This window comes from Narcine bancroftii, chromosome 4, assembly GCF_036971445.1.
Source record: "Narcine bancroftii isolate sNarBan1 chromosome 4, sNarBan1.hap1, whole genome shotgun sequence".
NCBI lineage: Eukaryota > Metazoa > Chordata > Chondrichthyes > Torpediniformes > Narcinidae > Narcine > Narcine bancroftii.
In genome coordinates, this window is record NC_091472.1 from 207,625,585 (window position 1) to 207,647,378 (window position 21,794).

Sequence of the window (21,794 nt, forward strand, 5' to 3'; positions counted from 1 at the left end):
CAATTGTAAAGCATTCACTGCAGTTGATTTTCTATGACTAAAATGATTCAGTAATACAACAGTGGGTTCGAGAGACTTTCGCAGTGTCCCATTGAACAGAAAAATGACAATCAGCAGCAAAACATTTTTAGGTCAGTTGATTGACATTAGAGTTAACAGGTCACCCTGAGCTTTACCATGTGGCCGACAAGAGCAAAGCTAGACAGCAAAATGAAAGTAAAATGGTACTTGGTAGGTGTGGAAGGTGCCGTGGCCAGGCAGTGGTGACGCAGTGTTGTACTGAGTACTGCAGATACCCAGGCGGTACTGTAGCACCTCCAACTGAGGGTTAGCATCCAAGAACAAGATAACACACAGGGAGAAAGCATTCATCCAAAGAGAGAGAAAAAAAATATTACAAACACAGCAAATCCACTTTAAACATTTAACAGTGACCACTTTCAATATATAAAGGTAAGCAGATTTAACCCCTGCACTGCCAAATAACATCCCTTTCAGTGAAGACAAGCCATAAAAGCTGTGCCAAAATGAACTATACCCAGTTCAATAGAGACTTAAAAAAAAAAATATATATATATATGTATAGTAAAACCCCTGGTATCCAGAATTCAAGCTACCAGCAGTCTCACACAACCAACAAAAAAAAAGGAAAAAAAATTTAAAAAATTAAAATAAGAATAAAATAATAGGTAAAAAATCTGCAAGTTTAAAATTGTACAAGTTCTCTGAAGTAACACATTGACCTTTGGTGAAATTGGGAGCAAATATTCAGCCTTGGTTGAGCTTTGCTCGTAGCAGCTGTTTGAATAAGGTTGTGTGAAACAGTAATGGTGTCGTCCGGGATGGAGAGCTGGTTGATGCCACTCACCATTGGGGCAACTCTCTTAAAGTGTCTCCTTATCCCTGCTTAGTTAGAGTCTCCCTGGTCAAAGGTTTTATCTGTAAGCTTGGGGATGGGCTAATTATCTATGTGATTGTTCGTCGTTCGGGCAGGAGGAACTTAGACATGGTTAAATGTTTTCAAAGAATGTGACTAAAAATAAAGTAAAATACTTTAAAGTTTATGTATTCATGCAAGTGAAGTTTGTTCAGTGCAAGGACAGTATTGTATTTTTGTCTTTCAAGCTGTTTATTCTTAATGCAGATGCATTAGACATTGAAAGAGTGAGTCTCAAGCAACTGGAAAATGTACTTATCTATCATCTACCAATCCCCATAGGTGCGAGATACCAGGGGGTTTACTGTATATCTTGACAAGGACCAAATTTAGGTATGTAAGCATCAAGCTCTTAACTACTGCAATTTCAAACACTCCCAGAGCAGATTCAACACCACGGCATAAAGCACTGAGCTGCAGATTGTATCTAGAATGAATGTTAAAACATTGGTACGATCTTGCATCTCATTTTGATCCATGATCCCCAGAACATACACCAAGCTGGATCGAGGTGCTTCTTGCTGTGAGTTCAGTCATTGGTAAATAATTTGAATGGCTTTAAAACTTCAAGCATCAGATCCTGTGGGAAAATTTTGGCCACATTGCTACTCTCACCCACTCGCTTTCACAGCCTTGTTGCCTTCCTTGAGATCTTGAAGAGAAATGGCTTGTGGTTTTAGTGATTGGGACTTGGCTTCCAGACATTCTACAGCACTCCAGAGCATATCTTACATACGTGAAGAAATGCTCTGGGACTGAACGGTGCTCAACACGACACTGACTGTTCACCAGAGAACAGACTTCAAGAATAACAGTCACCCATCACCCCTCCCTGATTCATCAATCTCCCTGCTGGCCCACATTATTAGCTTTCATTCCTCTGCACTTTCAATCTTGATGGAGGGTTCCGGCCTGAAGCATTGGCCGTTGTTTATCTCCCATTGATGCTGCTTGACCCACTGAGGTCCTCCAGCTATTGTTAACATTGAGGAAATAGGCCATTCTGGCCCACGAGCCTGTGCTGCCCAATTACACCCATGGAACCAATTAACCTACCAACCCATACATCTTTGGAACATGGGAGAAAACTGGAGCACCCAAAGGAAACACGGAGAGAACATACAAACTCCGTAGGGACAGTGGCAGATTTGAAACCAGGTTGCTGGTACTGTAATAGCATTGTGGTGGCGCCCCAGTTTGTTGCTTAAACTTTTCCACTGATTGCTGAACGTTCCAGACCACTGTTTAGTGGCTGACAGGTTACAAATATCACTGACTTGGGAATCTCATGGTTGATGCTGGATAATAAAACAAAACTACGACCATAGGACAATGGCAAGCACACTGATTAGACAACGTACTGAAAGCTCCACTCCCACGTACATCTCATGCCTCACCTGTCATGGGAGTGTTTGATATTGATAAAAGACACTTTAATGTGATTTTCAACTTCCTAGCATGAATATCCTTCAAATGGGAAACATTCTACAATCAGCAGCTTTTGGAAACTGTCTGTTGGCACTGAAACATGAAGGCAGTTAAGGGGATAAATCCTTTCGGCCTCTCCTGAGGCAACACACTACACCCGATCCTTGTTTCCAATTGTAAACCATTCACTGCAGTTGATTTTCTATGACTAAAATGATTCAGTAATACAACAGTGGGTTCGAGAGACTTTCGCAGTGTCCCATTGAACAGAAAAATAACAGTCAAACTTAAAATGGGCACAAGGAGAACATTCTGGGGAGATTTATCATGAACAAGAAACAGTCACAGGTTTAATACAGAGTGAACGTCCTCTCACACAGTGTAAATCTTAAGGATATTGCACAAATCGAGCTACAACACTGTGGTAGGCTACAATAGGTTAACCCTTTTGAGTACTGAAGGACAGTTAGATTTTTATTAATTCCATCTGTGCAGAGGCACTCAAAAATGGATAAATGGGTATGCATACTTCAGCAAACCATTGGATACTGCTAATACAGAACCCCAAACCATGCCCTCAACCAGGAGGGACTGGGAAAAGTCAGAAATCACTGGGACACTGGAAGAAAGGCAGAGAGCAGTGTGTGCCGCCTTCACGTTCCTCCAAGCGAAACAATAACCAGTATCTTGTTAACACTGGTGTGCCCCTCATCTTCAAAAGGGTTAACTCTGGTTAGTGGCGCGAGTCAAATGAATACCTGCGGCCCAGGCTTGCAATGCCACGATTGCACAAGACAGTCAGAGCGGAGATGATGAAGGTGATGAGGAGAAAGAAAAAATAAAATGATGACGAGGCATAAGGCACATGCACCCAAACATCAACACGTCATGCAAAGCTGAAGCAGAGCTCTAAAGTGTGTTCAGAATACCCAGCGTCCCAGAGTCAGAAACTTCACCCAATCCCGACTGCACACTCATTGTGAAACCCTCGCCCACAGACTGAACTATTAGAATGCTTTATATAAACACTTAGTCCAATATCGCTGACCATTTACCATTTGTTAAATGTTTAATTCCCATGTACCTGCCCAAGCCCTCCCAGCAAATGGGCAAGGAGCAGAGGTATTGATGGCTACACACCAGCTCCTGATTTCACCCCTCAGCGGAGGCCAGGCTCTCTGGCCAACAGTTCCGATTCCATTCACAGCGTGGAAATTGCAACAACTACCCAAAGGGGCAGCAAGCCTGTTCATTCAACAAATCTCAGCTGAGATGAGGTTGGTGAAGGGTGACAAGGCAGAAAGGGAATGAGGCCACATACAGGCATACACTGAACAAGGGGCAATGCTGATTTAACAGTCTGGTAGTGTCATCCATCATTAATATCTGGGAAAGGTCCTTCCTGGGCTGTGGGAAGATTAAAGTGGTTCAAGTCGAGGCTAATGTCATGACAACTTTAGAAGCTAATCTGAAAGGCCACATCACACTTCCTAAACTGTTCCTGCCCCAGCTGATGGGTTATGTTTCAATTCCATAGAAATTTACTGGAGGCCACTCACTATAGCATGAAGCATTTCACAGACCAGAGGTGACATTTTAGAGCAATGGACAATGCCTTTTACCCAACTTCAAAAGAGGACATCTTCAAATCCACAGCTGAAATGTGTCCCACCTCTGTGGCTGTTTCCAAACAGCAGACAATTGTGAAACGAATGCATGTTGATAATCACCCTGATCTGGCCCCTGATTTTATGGGGTCATAGCTCTGCTAACACAGTGCTCACTGTCATTTTTATTCACACAAGCTGAACAACTATAATTAAATCACTAAAGTGCTGGAGAAATTCAGCAGGTCTCACAGCATCCATAGGAGGTGAAGATCTATAACCAATGATTTGGAGCCTGAGCCCTTTGTCGAAGTACGAGCAAAAACAAGGCAGGCGCTTGAATAAAAAGGTGAGGGAGGAGGGAAGAAGGGGCAGGGGCAGAGATCAACAGCCAAGAGGACAGAGATGGACATGAGAATCGGGGCGGGGGGAGCTCTGTGAAAGCAGGGCTGGAGGAAAGGAGACAGAACAAGAAAGGTCGGGGGGGGGGGCGGGGAAACACACACAGAGTTTCCCCCTCCCCTGATCAATTCTCAGCTTTCCTCTCCTACTCTACCTATGGTTTCTTGGCTGTTGTCCTGTCCTTTCTTCCTTCCTCCCACCTTTTAATTCAGGCACCTGCCTGACTTTTGCTCAGATGTTGACGAAGAGCTCAGGCCCGATATGTTGGTTATGTATCTTTGCCTCCTCTGGATGCAGTGGGACCTGCTGATTTTCTCCAGCACTTGTGTGCATTAACTACCATCACCGTGTCTGCAGTCTTTTTGTTTGACTCCAAACAGCTGCACAGTCCGGCCCGTGAAAACCTGCTGGATTTCTGCCATTCAATCTAAAAGGACTAGCGGAATTATGTTTCGGCCCAGATCAGAAGGGCCAAATGGCCTGGTTTCTGTACTATACTATGGTTCTATGATAAGCAGACCACCCCGTTGATGCTGGTGTGAAGTGGACAGAACTCAGTGGATTCACATTTGAGGAAGAACCACCTAAAGTTGTCTGAAGCTGTGACAGTAATTACCCTGATTTTTAAAAAAAATACAGGCAGGCCATTTTAAACAGGCAACTGGGACAAAACTCAATGCATCGTTGCTTCAGGTAGTGGGCACCTGTAGAATATCTGGACTCCATTTGGATAAAGAATTTTGGTATGCTGGTGTCACATACATGACCACAATGTAATAACTTTTCATTACTCATTATTTCAGTGGCCAATTAACCTACCAGCATGTCTTCAGGATGCGGGAGAGAGTCTAGGCCTTTTCACACTGCCGTGAAAAATGGAAATTCCCGGAAATCCTCCCGGGAAACAACAGTGTGAAAATGTCGGCCCGGGAAACATTTTCCTGGGCCACCCTCTCCCTGTGGTCTGAATCGGCAAATGGCTAAGCAAGTGAAGCGTTGTCACGTTGCCTACTTTCTATTTAAATGGTTGTGTATCCTTCCCTTGGTCTGCAAGTGTGTGTGTGTGTACACACAGTCTTCCAACTTCTGGTAGGACTTCCTGTGAGTGTGTATCATTCACTATGTCATTGCTGGGGGGCAAATTACAGGGAATTTGGACCGCAGTGTGAAAAGCCCGGGAGGTCCTGTTTCACCCAGGTCTAACTAGGGTCACCCCTCGCCTGTGGTATGAAAAGGCCTAGAGACTGTCTGGGCTTTCCCCACCCTGGTGTTGCATAGAGAGAACATGCAAACTCCACACAGACAGTGCCAGAAGCCATGGTCGATCTAGGGTCACGGGAGCTGCATGGCGGTGCAGCTAGAGGATCTGCTTTTCCGATCTCATGAAGGATTTGCTCGAAGGAGGGAGTGCAGAAAAGACTTTCCAGGGTGAGATCCTGAAACACCAAGCCTGATTCAGGTCTGTACGGTCAAAGACCACCTCATTAAGATGTCCAAAGCCCTGAAGAGGTTTGACAGGGCAGAGGTGGAGGTGACGTTTCTACTGATTGGGCTGCCTAGTCTCAAACAAAGGGCCTCAGCATTCAGATGTGGGATGAGATTCTGTCACCCTAACTGAAGTAAACATTTGGAACTCTCTACCCCAGTGGGTGATAAGAGGATCAATCACTGAATAAACTCAAGATATAAAGACTGCTAGATACAGGTACACAATCCTTTATCTGGAGCCCTTGGGGGACAACGTGTTCTGAATTTCAGATTTTTCCAGATTTCAGAACAAAAGCCAGCTGCCCCAGATTTAAGCCCACAAGAATTGTGCTGCCATATCCACCCCCTTCCAGTCGTGCGGCCGTCTTTCTCCCCCTTGCCCGCCCGAGTCGCGCTGCCATCTCTCACCCCAGTGCCCGCCCGAGTTACGCTGCCATCTCTTCCCCCCCCTCGCTACGCTGCCATCTCTCCCCCCCCGCCCGAGTCGCGCTGCCATCTCTCCCCACACCACCCGCCTGAGTTGCGCAGGTGTCTCTACCCCTCCGCCCACCCGAGTCATTCTGGCATCTCTCTACCCCCCCACCTACCCGAGTCGCGCTGCCGCTTCTCTCTCCTCTCCCCTCGCCCACCCAAGTCGCGCTGCCGTATCTCTCCCACCCGCACGAGTCGTGCTGCCTTTTCTCTCCCCCTCGCCCATCTGAATCGCGCTGCCGTCTCTATGCCCCCGCCCAACCTAGCCGCGCTGCCGTCTCTAACCCCCCCGCCCAACCTAGTCGCGCTGCCGTCTCTACCCCCCCGCCCAACCTAGTTGCGCTGCCGTCTCTATCCCCCCCGCCCAACCTAGTCGCGCTGCTGTCTCTATCCTCCCCGCCCAACCTAGTCGCTCTGCTGTCTCTCTCTCTCTTTCTGTACCAGCACCAGAAGAAAAATGCCAGCTTTTGGAGCTTTCTGGATTTTAGTTGTCCAGATAAAGGATTGTGCAGCTGTACTTCGATATAGGAAACCAAAATATATGGCATCAATGCAATGAAGTGATGCTGATGCAAAAAAAAACAGCCATGACCGTCCTGAATGGTAGAGCAGACATAGAACATTACAGCACAGAAAACAGATTCTAGACTGTGCTAATCCATTTTCTGACTAGACCCACTGACCTGCAACCAGTCCATAGCCCTCCATATTCCTCCCATCCACGTACCTGTCCAATGTTAAAATTGAGCCCATATTCACCACTTCAGCTGGCAGCTTGTTCCACGCTCCCACCACTCTCCATGTGAAGAAGATCCCCCCTAAACCATTCCCCTTTCACCCTTAACACATGTCCTCTGGTTTGTATCTCACCTACCCTCAGTGGAAAAAGCCGACCTGCATTTACTGTACATTATACCCCTCACACTTGTCTGCATTAAACTCCATCTGCCATTTTTCAGCCCATTTTCCCAGCTGGTCCAGATCCCTTTGCAAGCTTTGAAAGCCTCCCTCGCTGTCCACGATGCCTCCAATCTGTGTGTCGTCTGCAAAATGGCTGATCCAATATACCACATCATCACCCAGATCATTGATATACATGACAAAGGGTCCCGGCACCAATCCCTGAGGCACACCACTAGTTACAGGGCTCATAGTCTGAGAAGTAACCATTCACCACTATTCTCTGTCTTCTCCCGCACAGCCAATAAGTGGCCAAATTACATCCTTCTGCTTCAGTTTCCTACATCCTTAAAAGCAGTTTTCCCAATTACCCCTACTGCTGATGGCAGGCTAATGGTCCACTTTATTTTATAACTAAAAACACAAAAAGCTGGACAAACTCAGCAGGTCAGCGTCCGTTATGTAGCAAAAGCAAAGATACAGAACCGATGTTTTGGGCTTGTTCTGACTATTTTATCCCTCCTTCCTTTCTTAACTAATAGGGTTAACATTTACATTTCCTTACAGTGTACGGGAACTGGTCAAGAAGCATTTCAAAACTTGGGAAGGCATGTCATTTGTTCCTGGGGACCTCTTAAGCTTTCGATCCCATTTGTTCTTCCAATAGGTTTCTGTTAATGCCAAGCTCTTTCTGCACTTTGCTTACTCTCGTCCAGTTGATCTCCTGTATTTCTGGAGGGATTCACTGTTTACTTCCATGAATAAAAAATGGTTGCTGCCAGAGTTGCTGTAACGGCAGCACAGCTGCTGGTGCAGACTCTGGAGAGCAGAGACACAGCGCTGCTCTGAAGCAGTCAACCACAAGGTCCTAAGGCTGGCAGCTTTGTACAGGTTTTAAGTGGCTTGTTAAAAGAGCTGATGGTGATTGTAAGTAAGATCCAGCAACCTCGGAGGTCTGTGCCCAAGATGGCAGCACCTGTGCTCGGCAGTGGACACAAGGAGTCTCAGACCTCAGGGAGAAGCACAGGGCACCAGTAACGAGGACAACACTCACTGTTGAGAAGGAAAAGCAGAGGAAAAGACCCTACAGGAATGGTGACCTCATCAGCGGACCAGCGAGGGGCACAGCGGCTGAGGGACCCACACAGGGTGCGGGTGACTTGCAGTCAGGGGACCTGCATGGGCTGTGGGCTACTGGAAACCAGGTATTGGAGACAGGATTCAAGAGGGTACTGAGGACAAGAAGGGCCTCCGGTGCTGAAGGCTTCCTGATCATATAAGATGTTTGGATCTGGAGCTTGGGCTGCCAATGGATTGAACAGGAGTCTGTGTGGCTGCAAAACCTGTGTTAGAGTTGAATCCAGGGACACTCAGAGACCCTGAAGGAACTCTCTTTTGCTTCTCCTTCTCTCGTACTGTAAGGAGCCCTGGCAACACTAATGGTGACTCTTTGTCAGCCTTAAGGTAGGTAGAAGGTGATTTTGTGTAATATTACATGTTCTGTACTATTAATGACAATAAAGAAATTTCAAAAGCAGCCAGAGTATTTGATTTCTCCAAGGTTTATTTTTTTCTTCACATCACTCCTCCTACCCACGTTAACATGGGCCAACCTTTCTGTGCATCTACGGAGGCTCTTTCATTTCTCACGAGGTCTCTCTCACATTTCTGACTCAAACTCTCGGTCCTGCTCAGCCAAAATCTGAATCTCAATCCAGACTTGTGGGAATAATTTAACGCTTTGATCTAACAGTTTTAACCTCCCTTGTTAGCCACCGCAGATGGATTACTTTACCCGTGGCCTTTGGCTTTGAAGGGATTATCTGAATATTGTAATTTATTAATTAAACACAAGTTGGTTCTTGCATCACACCTCAGCAACTAATAGCCTGAATACGCCTGAGATTGTTTGATCTCAGAAGCTAAGCAAGCCCAGGCCTGGTCAGTACTTGGTGGAGATCAGGTGCTGTGGTTTATGTGAGGGTCACTGAACAAAGTGGTGACTGTCTGCCTTATGGTAGACAAGAGTCAAAGAATTTCATGTATGTAACCCTCTAAAGGTAGTATTACATGACAATAATAATGAGTCTTAAGTCTCCATCTCAAGAGATGGGCTAGCTCACATCTATGAAGCGCCCACTGATTCCCACAGCTTCCCCTTGCCCCACCCTACCTCCTGCAAGGACCAAGATCTTAATTCCACTCTCCCAAGTTATTTGGTCCCAATGATGAAAATTTCTGCACAGAAGCCTCTGAAACAACTTCCTTCTTCCATTGTACTCAAAGCTCTTACCACTGCTCCTCCTCTACTTTCCATGCCTCTGCTCTCATGCCTCTTCTTTGGAGCCTCCCAGACCAGCAGCCTCTGCACGTTACAGATCACTCTCCTCGATTTCCATTCTCTTCAGAGAGATTTCCAGACACATCTCCCCCACCCCACCCCCCCCTCCCATTTCAGCATTCTGCTGATTCTACCTGGCTCACTCTTCCATTCCCAACAACAACCTTCTTGCGTCACTTCCCGTTGTAATCACAGGCAATGCAATGCAATGCCTGTCCTCTCTCCTCTTCCCTTCCTAGGGCTAGGGCTTTTCTAATGGCCCTAGATAATTGGACAGCCAGCACCTTTTTCCTGGGGCAACACTCAGAGGACATTTGTTTATGGTGAGTGGAGGAAGGTTTAGGGAGATGTCAGAAACAAGTCTATTTTTCAGAACAGCGGCTGCCTGGAATCTGTTGTCAGGGAGGGGGTGAGGCACTTGAGGCTGGTACAGCAGCGATGGTCAAAAGACTTGGAGAAGCACATGGATGTAAGAAAAATAAAGGGTTATGGGTCTGAAGGAGGAAAGGATCAAATTGATGTGGAGAAGGTTTATTGGTCGGCACCACATTATGGGCCAAAGGGCCTGTACTGTGCTGTGATGTGCTCGGTTTCCAATGTGGCCTCCTCTGCAATGGAGACACCACATTGATGGGGTGATCGCTTTGCTTTCAGTCTGCAGGGGTGACTCCAAATTTCCCTTGGCCTACCATTTTAGTTCCCCATCCACTGACCTGTAGAGCCCTGCCCTGTCACAAACATCTGGTCTTCCATCTGGACATGCTGCAGCCTTCTGCACTGGCTCATAAACTCTACTACTTCAGATTACTGGATTTTTGGTTTTTTTTACAGCTCTCTGGAAGTGGTGGACATAGTCAGCCCGACGTGCTGGGCTGAACCTTCCTGCGCTGCTTTTTAAAACCCCTTTATTACTTTGTCTATATTCTCACACTAATTGCCTATTCCCAGGGTCATCACAGTTTTATCCAATCAGATCTAGTCCTCTCCCCCCCCACCCCACCCTCCCTCAGCTTAACAAGCTCTTCTCTCCTTCCCAGTTGTGATGATGAGTCAGACTTACAACCATTTCTCTTCCCACTCATGCAGCCCGGCCCATTTTTATGCTAGATTACCAGCATCAGCAGTTCCTTATTTCTATAATATCTTTCCAAGCGGGTTCCCAATTTGCCAGTCAGAAAGTGTGTTTAGATTCAAGATCCTAGCTCCATATTGAACTCATTCCTTTTTTAATCTTTTACCCCAAATTCTTTCATATTATGATCACACTTTCCTAAAGACTTCTTTATCAGATTATTAATTAAATCTTTCTCAGTAAACAAGATCTTTTGATTGCCCTCCACACCATTAAGTTTCGCATGGTCTAATATGCAGACAGAAATCCCCCAAGATTTATTATATTATTCCTGTTACACAGACTTTGATATTCCAAATTTTAAGGGTCTAAATCATAGGGGTGGCATGATTAGCGTAGAGGTTAGCACAACGCTGTTACAGCGCCAGCGATCGGAATCAGGGTTCAAATCCTACGCTGTCTGTAAGGAGTTTGTAAGTTTTTCCCGGGGACTCTGGTTTCCCACCACTGTTCACAAATGTACCAGGGGTGTAGGTTAATGGGGTGTAAATGGGTGGCATGGGCTCGTAGGGCTGAAATGGCTTGTTACTGTGCTATATGTATAAAATTTTTTTAAAATAAAAAATAAATTAAGAAAAATATTAGAATAGATCAGGTGAACATGGAGTGTTTTGCCCAGAGAAGGGGAATCAATAACCAGAGGATCTGCTTTAATGTTGGAGGGGCGGGTGGGGAGGGGAAGGAAAGAGATCGAACAGGAACTGGAAGAGTAACTTTTTTTTAAACCCACAATGGTTGGGTGGGTGTATTGAACCTAGAAGGGGTTGTTTGAAGCAGCTACTACTGCAATGTTTAAGAAATAAAATGACTGATCCATGGACAGGATGGGTTTAGAGGGATATGGGCCAAACACAAGCAGTGGGGCATTTGGGTTGGTATGGACAAGTTGGGCCTGTTTTAATGCTGTGTGACTTTAAATACACTCCCACTGACGGTTATATTTTAAATTAGTTTTCCATCTGGTTTGCTGAGCTGGGTCTTTCCCTCTATCACCTTTATCATTTGATTTCCATTATGCATCTTTCCTCAAGGTTAGGCATCCTGAAGTACTTAACTCCTGACAGATGGTCAGGGGAAGCTTCACCAAGTGCTTTTGGCTGAAATTGCAGCCTAAATGAATTCTGATGTTGGAGATCATGATATCATGTACAAAGAGCAATTTATCAGATTAAATGAAGGAGAAGCATCACAATGGTAAATTTAACCGAGGTGAAAACTACTCAGTGAGTACAATTAACATAACATAACATAATTTACAGCACGGAAACAGGCCATTAGGCCCTTCTAGTCCGCACTGAACCAAACACCCCTCTCTAGTCCCACCTCCCTGCACAATGCCCATAACCCTCCATCTTCTTCTCATCCATATACCTGTCCAACCTTTTCTTAAATAATACAATTGACTCCGCCGCCACTATTTCTCCCGGAAGCTCATTCCACACGGCTACCACTCTCTGAGTAAAGAAGTTCCCCCTCATGTTACCTCTAAACCTCTGCCCCTTAATTCTTAACTCATGTCCTCTTGTTCTAATCTTTCCTCCTCTTAATGGAAATAGTCTATCCACATCCACTCTGTCTATCCCTTTCATAATCTTAAATACTTCTATCAAATCCCCTCTCAACCTTCTACGCTCCAAAGAATAAAGACCTAATCTGTCCAATCTCTCCCTATACTCTAGATGCTGAAACCCAGGTAACATTCTGGTAAACCTTCTCTGCACTCTCTCCACTCTGTTTATATCCTTCCTATAATTAGGCGACCAGAACTGCACACAGAACTCCAAATTAGGCCACACCAACGTCTTATACAATCTCAACATCACCTCCCAACTCTTATATTCCATGCAATGATTGATAAAGACCAGCATACTAAAAGCCTTCTTCACCACCCTATTCACGTGAGTTTCTACCTTCAGGGAACGAATTACACTAATTTCAAATGTCATGAGCATGGGTCTGACTAGTTGGACCTGAAACAGTTGCAGTTCCACCCTCTCCAGCCACATTATAGAAGGTAGCACCACTCAGCGTCAATAGGCGCCTCTGCTAATCCAAGCCCTTCATGAACTCCAATAGATGCAAGAATCCCCTAATATATTCAGGGTCAAAGCAGTTAACATCACAGCTTTGTAATCAGGCCAAAGATTTCTATGCCTGAAGTAGAGGTGGGGACAATCTCAATGCTTAAAAGACATTTGGACGGGTACAAGGACAAGGAAGAGGAAATGGTCCAAATATAGGCAAATAAGCTGAGCTCAGCTAGACACAGGCAAGTTGAGGCCAAGGGCCCCTTTCCATTCTGTACATCTTTAACTACCCATTCCTTACTTCCTCTACCTGGACAATGCAAAGAACACCTGGTGCCACTGCATCCAACTGTATGTTGCAGGGCCTGGTGGAATAGTAGTGATCATCCTGACAGCAAAGTCCTCTTCTCCTACCCACAGGCTCCCTCTCGCAAGGCAGCAGATATACCCATTCCCAGGGATTTCACTCCATCCCGCTCTGCACCTTGCAAAGGAAGAGTTGTAAGGGGTTCTGCAATCTCTTTGGACAGGGAAATCCTACGGGGAGGGGCATGAACCCAATGAACAAATCCACGCACAGCACTGGGTTTCACAGTGAATCAACACGAAACATGAACTTCCCCATCTACCCATGGTCAGTCATCAGATACAAAACAGCCCTTTAGAGCCTGAAACATATTTGTGTTTCACAAGAGCAGGAAACGTGCAGATTAAACAAAAATAAAGAATTTGCAGATTAGTAAATTGGTTTTAGATTACAGAATAGAGTCCCATGAAGCTTGCAGGGTGCAGAGGCAAATGATAAAACCAGCCCTCACATTTCCTATCCAAGTAGAAACACGAAATAATTGAACAGACATACCTTGACGTGGGGAGACTGCATCTTTTGATACAATTCGAGGGAATAATGGTGAAGCCACATTTCAACAAAGATCTGTTTTAAAAAAAGATAAAGGTAATGAACCAGTGGGAACTGGCCCCTTCCCTCCCCCATGGGTGGGAACCACCCCCTCCTTTAAATGTATTCAGATATAAATGATGCTGTGTGGGGAAAGGGACCCTCTGGCAGCCAGGTTTCTATTCTATTTTCTATGCTATTTATTTTGCTATTGGGTTTATTTGGTGGGCGGGGGTGTGGGGGGTGCGAAGGGGGAAGAGAGGGGATTGAGGTTTATACATCACGCAATGGATTTGACATTGATTTCTCATTACTATGTATTTTGTATCTGGCTATGATTACATGTATGGAAAACTTAAAAATTTCAAATAAAAAATACTGACTGGTTACGCCAAACTGTCATGGGATTGGATGTTATGTGTCTAGGAGACATTTCTATGGAAACAGAGAGGACGACCTGGGAAGGGACAATAGTGGACCTTGTACTGGGGAATGAAATTGGACTGGTAACCGAGGGATCGGTGGGGTCCACCAGTGACCACAATTCTGTAAGGTTTAAGACAGTTATGGAAAAGGGTCTTCAAGTTAGAATCCCAAATTGGGGCAGGGCCAATTTTGATATGATCAGTAGAAGCTGTTTAAGTGCCAGGACAAACATGTTCCCAGTGGGGTAAAGGACAGGAATGGCAAGATAAAGGGACCCTGGTTAACAAGAGGGAGAGAGAGAGACAGATTAGAAAGTAGAAAGGAGGCACATTTTAGAAAGGGGCAGACAAGTTTGAGGGAATTCCTTGAGTATGTAGCGCCAAAGAGGGAAATAAGGAAGGCTAAAGGAAGTTTTAAAATGGCTGTGGCCAACAGTGTAAGCGAGAATACATAAAGATTTTAAGTACATTAAGAACAGAAGGGTCATGAGGGAAATAGGGTCCCATTAAGGATCAGGAGGGGTGTCTATGTGCGAACCAGAGGAGATGGGGAAGATCTTAATTATTTTGCAAATTGTTTACTGTCAAATTGGATAAGCAGAAATAGTAGGGGAGGGAGGTTGCTAAAGATAGGCTAGGTCATGTCTGCATCAGAAATGAAGAGGCATCAGCAGTTGTCGATCATATCGAGATGGATCCAGACCAGTGCATCCCAGAAAAATGTGGGAAGGAAATTGTTGGGGCGCTTGATGGACATTTTAAACTTATCTCTGGGGTGAGGAGAAGTTCTGGATGAATGGAGGATGGCAAATGTGGTGCCATGGTATAAAAAGGGCAGTTTAAGGACTCTTATTTGTGCACTTTAAAAAAAAAATTCTCTCTATATTGCAGTTTGCTTATATATATTATCTGTTTACATGTGTACATTGTACAGATTTTTTGGTAATTCTGCCTCGCCTCTCAGGGTTTTACACGATGTTATGTGTGTACTCTTGACAATATATCAGAAAGAGAATCTGGATAACTAAAGACCTGGTGTCGGGGGTAGGGAAACTGCTGGAGAGGCTTCAGACCAGGGGTCAGGGGTAGGGAAACTGCTGGAGAGGATTCAGACCAGGGGTCAGGGGTAGGGAAACTGCTGGAGAGGTGTTGAAGAGACAATGACTGGATTGTGGAACAATGGAAAATTGCAAATGTTACTTTCAGAGGTAAAAGACAAGTATAAGCTGGTAAGATGCTAGAATTTAGATTTCAGATTTATTGTCTGAGTACATACACCTCTGAGATTCCTTTTTCTGGAAGAATATCAAAGATAAGGATTTGGGATTCTTTGAGGCACACGACTATCTTTCGCAGCCCATTCCAGAAACCCACCACCCTCTGTGTTTAAAAAAGTTACCCCTCAGGCTCCTGTTAAAACTCTCCCCCTCAATTTAAACCCATTTCCTTTGGTTTGGTAGCCCTCCTGGGACCTGGATGAGATTATTGGGTCATATGGGCCTCCTGCACCTTTCAAATACCAGCCTAACCTACCTGTTAGATCATCAACCCGGCAATTTAAGGGGGATCCCGCAGCCAGAGGGAATCCCCTGTTCCCTGTGTTCTTTCTGCCCCTTTCTGTTTAAAGTTCCAGAGTAATCAGGTAAACCATTTCCCCTTTCAAATAGGCAGAGGAGGACATCCGGGTAAGTTTTACTGGGTTCCCTGACCACCTCCAAGGTAGGCCTGGGACCCGGGTGGATTTTGACTGGGGTTGCCTGGTTCAGCCCTTTCAAGTAGCCTGGGTCTTCAACTGAGTAAATTGCCTGCTTAACTCCATTTTACAAGGCAATTTGAAAGGGCCTACTGATTCCTCAACTCTGGGCAGAAGACTCTCTGCATTCACCTGATCATGATTTTGTTCACCTCTGTGAGATCACCCCTCATCGTCCTGCACTCCAAGGAATAAATCCCCAGCCTGCTCTACCTCTCCCTTTAGCTCAGGCCCCCAAGTCCTGGCCAAATCCTTGTAAATCTTCTCTGTACTTTCTCCAGCTTTCTCTAGCACGGTGACCAAAACCCAACACAATATTCCACATGGGGTCTCACCAACATCTTACATAACAGCACACAACCTCCCAACCTCTACACTCATGAAGCCCAGTGTGCCACTAGCCTATTCTGACCACCCTATCTACCTGTGACTCCATTGTCAAGGTACTAGGTACCTATACTGCTAGACCTGCCTGCTCTACAATACTCCCTGTATCCTTACCGCTCACTGTGTAGGTCCTACCCACTTTAGACTTCCCAAAATGCTGCACCTCACATTTCTCAGTATTAAATTCCATCAACTACTCATCTGCCCACCTGATCAAGATCCTGCCCCAATCTTTACTTCCTATAATACCAGATACTTTAGTGTCATCAGCAAACTTGCTAATCACGCCATGGACATTTTCAGTTGGGACACAATACGAGTGTTGAGACATCACGAAGTTATGCAAGATTTTGGTGAGGTCACACTTGGAAATTTGTATTCAGTTTTGGTCTCTGAGCTATGGGAAAGATGGAAAGGATGGAGAAGAGATTTACAATTAGAGAAGTTGAGAAATCATCATGAGAGATTGGAAAATCTAGGCCTGTTTTCAGAAGGTTCAGAGGGGATTGTATTGAGGTCTATAATATCATGAGGGGCATAGATATGGTAAAGAACGACAGTCTGCTTCCCAGAGTGGGAGAATCTAAGAGGAGAGGGTGAGGTGGGATTTAGAAGGGACAGTTGTCTCACAGGGATGTGGGCACATGATATGAGCTGCCAGACAACGAGGTGGAGGCAGGTACATCAGCTTGGATAACTTCATGGACAAGAGGGGAAGTGGGAGTAAAGAAGCAGGGCATGTTGGTTAATGTTGATGAGATGAGCCTGTTTCCAAGTTATTTCAATGAATATTACAAAGGTTCAAATGTTTACCCATTAAGAGTGAGGGAATCAAAACCAACAGCAAGTCTTTAAAGGTGATAGAATACATTAAAAATAAAAATAAACTTATTTTAAGGATGGCACGTGAAAGAGCAAGCCCAGAACAACATCATGACTACAAACCTCAGTTGTGTTCAGAGAAAGGGATCTGGATCAGGCAGACAGCAACTGAAGATTGATAAGAATATAACAAGACAACTTAGGGTGCAGCCTTGACACATCCACTAAAGGGAAGTGCATAAAGCCTCAGGTGGCAAAAGGTTAAATGAAACAGCAAATCAATGGCAAGGTTAGGAGAGCTTGGATTTCTCTTTGGAGCATAGAAGGATGAGAGGGGACTTGATAAAGGCATGGATTGGGTGGACAGCCCTCACCTTTCATCCCGGGGGGGGGGGGGGGTGAAGAAGGGGGAGGGTGTAGTAAACACAAGAGGACATACAGTATGCACAAAGTGAAGGGAGGAATGTTTAGGGGACTATACATTTGCAATAAACCTATTTATTTATTTAATAGAGTTGAGTGCCTGTAATGCCTTGGATACTGAAATATTAGGGGCATTTAAGAGACTCTTAGGCACATAGATGAAAGAAAAATAGAGGGTCATAAGATGGAGAAAGTTTAGTTTTTTTAATAGGTTGCTATAGGTCAGGTCAACCTTGTGGACCAAAGGTTATTACTGTGCTATAATGCACCATGCTCTATCATTCTGTAGAAAATGGGATTTTTCCACAATCACCTAGACCAGGCTCACATTCAGCCTGAAGCAGCATGGGAGGTGAAATGGCTGAAAAATTCAATGACAAATGGCTTTGGCGTAAAGCCCTGCAAAAAGGTAGTGGCACAGCCCATGACATCATAGGGAAAACCCTCCCCACTATTAAGTACATCGACAGGGAACGCTACCGTCAGAAAGCAGCAGCAATTCATCAAGGATCCACTCCACCCAGCACGTGCTCTGTTCTCGTTGCTGCCATCAGGAAAAAGGTCTCGGTTCCACAAGGCTCGCACCCCCAGGTTCAGGAACACCTGCTCCCCCATCACCGACTCAACGACAAACTCAATGAGGGACTCATTTAAGGACTCTGACTTGTGCACTTCATTTACTTTTTTTATTATCTCTGTTTTGCAATTTACATTCGTTATCTGTTTACAGTTCTTCATTTGTCTACATGGTGTAGTTTCATTTTGCAGGACCACAATTCTGCTTCGCCTACAGGAAAAAAGAATTTCAGGGTTGAATGTGATGTCGTATACTCTGACAATAAATCGGAAATCTGAAGCAAACACTGGAGAGGAAGCATTTTGGAAAAAGGAACAACGCCATCCGTGCATCAGAAACGTTGTTCAACAACTAGCTCAAAAGGTTTAATCACAATCACCTCTGGAATGGGGAAAGGCCTCCATGTGTTTCACAAAGAGTAATCAGACCGATGTAGGCACTGAGACAAGGCAAACTGGAGAAATGAAGCTTGGCAAAACAACAAAATGAAGGTCACTGAGGGGATATTCTGGTGTGGAATTTTAAAGATTGGTGTCACTGATCTAGGAGACAAAGTAGGCTGGCAAGTACAGAATGGGTGAAAGTGAGATCACTGACCTTCCCTGTGTTTCTCTCCCTTCACATGCTGCCTGATCTGCTGAGCATTTCCAGCATTCTTGGGCAAACATAAATTGAAGGAGAACGATACAAGGCTGCAGTCCATAGCCGGCTGCAGTCCATAGCCGGCTGCAGTCCATAGCCGGCTGCAGTCCATAGCCGGCTGCAGTCCATAGCCGGCTGCAGTCCATAGCCGGCTGCAGTCCATAGCCGGCTGCAGTCCATAGCCGGCTGCAGTCCATAGCCGGCTGCAGTCCATAGCCGGCTGCAGTCCATAGCCGGCTGCAGTCCATAGCCGGCTGCAGTCCATAACCGGCTGCAGTCCATAGCCAGCTGCAGTCCAAAGTCAGCTGCAGTCCAAAGTCAGCTGCAGTCCATAGCCAGCTGCAGTCTAAAGTCAGCTGCAGTCCAAAGTCAGCTGCAGTCCAAAGTCAGCTGCAGTCCAAAGACAGCTGCAGTCACCGAGCAGTGAAAAAAAGTACACGGGAAGTTCTGGTGACAGAAACGTGCCCCGGTAGTGAACATAGGTAGGTTTGAGACTGGGATCGGAAATTCTTCTTGTGGTCAAATATCATCAAACACCCAATCTGCAGCAGACTTTGTCTGAGCTCGACATCTCTTGAGGAAAAGGATTGGTCAAAATTGTGCTCTGATAATATGGCATCATTTATTCATGTCAGAAGTAGATTGGTACAATACAATTTTTTTGCACCAATTATACCTTCCACTGCAAAAATTAAAGTTTAAAATCAGAAATTCTGGACTCATATTTTACGTGTGGTCTAGAGGTTGGAAGATTTATATATTCAACCTGGCTATGCGTGAAAGTAAGATCCTTTTGTCACTTTGACAAAAATTATAAAAGTGGATTTTCCATTAGAACCAGAACTGAACATCTTATGGTTATTGGCACAAATCTATTAACCTATCAAATCCACTTTGTGAGGATGCACTAGCGCAGTGGCCAGGAGATGTCTCACTGTTGCATGGAAGTTCGACTCCCCTTCACCCCAATGTTCTGCTCCCCTGGAAAAGATAATGTAGTCTCAGAAAGAAATAGGAGGTGTTTGTTACAATATGGCAACCTTATTTGAATCATAGTGGCTTTAAGGATATAATTAAATTCACCGAAAAGGTATAGTTAGGTTAATAGCATTGAATTCCTGAAGATCAAGGTAGAGACTAATTAATGAAGACTCAAACACCCCTTCTGTTTTTAAATGTTAGCAGTTGAGGGGCGGGGGGGGGGGGGGGGGGGAGATTTGGTGAGACTCCAATTTTAAAATACTATATGAAGTATGTAATAATGTTCTATGAGTCTTGGAAAAATTAAAATAAAAGGGACTATCCAGGCAAGGAAGGCAGAAAATCAACTACAGTAAAATCCCCATTATCTGGAATCCAAACAACCAGCAAAAAAAAACAAAGAAAACAAATAGGTAAACATACAGAAGTTTAAAATTGGCTCTACCAGGCAGGTAGCTTGCTAATCACACAACACACAATCTCAAGCAACCAGAAAATTCACTTATCCGGCATCTACTAATCCCCAAATGGGGTTGGGGGGTTTTACTGCATTCCAGCAGTAGCTGCACTGAACCCTTACCTGAAGTAGTGTTTCAGATCTCCAGATCTCTTGTGCAGCTGGGTCCGTATTGACTGAAGGTTGATGGGATATGTGACGCTTCAATAGGCTGGTGTGGGGCCCACCATAGGAGATGAATGGAACACTCTGAGCTCTGATGGGAGATAAAGTGCAGGGAAAACTAGAAAGTGGTTGTGCACGCTTTTTCAAGATATTGTCATACCAATAAAACAGTGTTGTATTACATGAAATTTCTTTTTGCCTGTTGCAAAGCAGACAGATTCACCACCGGCAGGAATTGCCTTAGTGTCTGTAACAGTCTTACATTAGGGAAGAACAAAAATTGAAAAAAAAATGAAGTGTGCTTGAAAACGGGTCTCCATAAATCGAGGCAAAGACGGGAGACAGATTTAGGAACAACAATTCCTGAACGATGCTGGTCCGACTTCTGTTGGGACTGCATGATGGAAGTTATTAATGCCAGACATAGGCTGGTGTAATATAATTTCTTGCAACAGCTATATCTTATGCCGCAAAAAACTACATAAGGTAAAACCAGAAATCTCTGAATTACGTTTTAGATGCAGTGCAGAGGCAGGAATTTTTGTGCATTCAACGTGGCTATTCACCAAGGTGAGACCCTTTTGGATAGAGCAAGGGGACATTTTGAAAAAAATGACAGGGGTTGAGTATCCACAGGATCCAGTGTTGTTCCTGCTTGGGGGAATGTTATGGACACGTGTCCGAGAATGTCCATGCAATTCTGAAGGTCGTCTTGGTGGTGGCCAGGAAATGCATAATGGTTACCTGGAAATCTGACTCCCAAATAAGCACAAGATGGAACGTGGAGATGCAGAGCATATCCCCTGGAGAAAATTAATTATAATTTAAGAGGGAGACATGACACATTCGTTATGGTGTGGTAACCAATAAACAAAATATTATATATTCTTTCTGTGTAATATGATTGACAAGTCCTTATTTCCCCCATCCTTATACACTCCCCTCCCTCTCCCTTAAATTATACAAATACCAAAATACAAATCATATAAAATCACCCAACTAACGACAAAGGCAACAATCCTTCTCGAGGTGAGAGGACCTCGGGTAAACAAAAAGACATATTGTCTGTACCACATTCCCCATGTCATACTCTTAATCCTTTACCTGCTGGGGCAGATTGTTTCTTTGATTTGGGGAGGGTGGGGGGGGGGGGGTGAATTATATATGTGCACCGATATGCCACAGACACAGTTGCCACACTTCAACGAATGTGTCATTATCTCTTCCATAAATTGTTGGTGATTTTCTCCAGTGGAATGCAACCCTGTTTTTCCATATTCCATCATGCGATATTTAGATGGAAGTCGGACTTCCACGGAACCGCTGTACACTTCCAGGCTATTGACAAGATGACCGTCACAAACTGTATTTGGTGTTTGCACAGTCTAAACTCAACTTCCCCAATGTCCCCCAGAAGGTACAATTCTGGATCCTGTGGAAAATCCACCTTCGTAGTTTTTTTTCCCCAAGAGCATCCGCCAAGTCTTCCCAGATAGATCCCACCCTTGTACACAGCCAGGTTCCAGAACAC

The 21,794-nt window shown here is 44.8% G+C and overlaps 1 protein-coding gene across 3 annotated transcripts in view; it reads right to left on the reverse strand.

The window, feature by feature from the left end:
• The window catches only part of smpd4 (sphingomyelin phosphodiesterase 4), a 124,977-nt gene that overhangs the window by 64,631 nt on the left and 38,552 nt on the right, over positions 1–21,794 (reverse strand). Inside the window, exons 8-11 of one of the 3 annotated variants that reach the window (XM_069933774.1) lie at positions 20,222–20,354; positions 13,596–13,667; positions 3,124–3,135; positions 229–321 (exon numbers count right to left, since the gene is read on the reverse strand). In XM_069933774.1, coding sequence (XP_069789875.1) covers positions 229–321; positions 3,124–3,135; positions 13,596–13,667; positions 20,222–20,354 — 310 coding nt within the window. The remainder of the gene's footprint in view (positions 1–228; positions 322–3,123; positions 3,136–13,595; positions 13,668–20,221; positions 20,355–21,794) is intronic. The other 2 variants (XM_069933775.1, XM_069933776.1) reach the window with 2 other exon arrangements.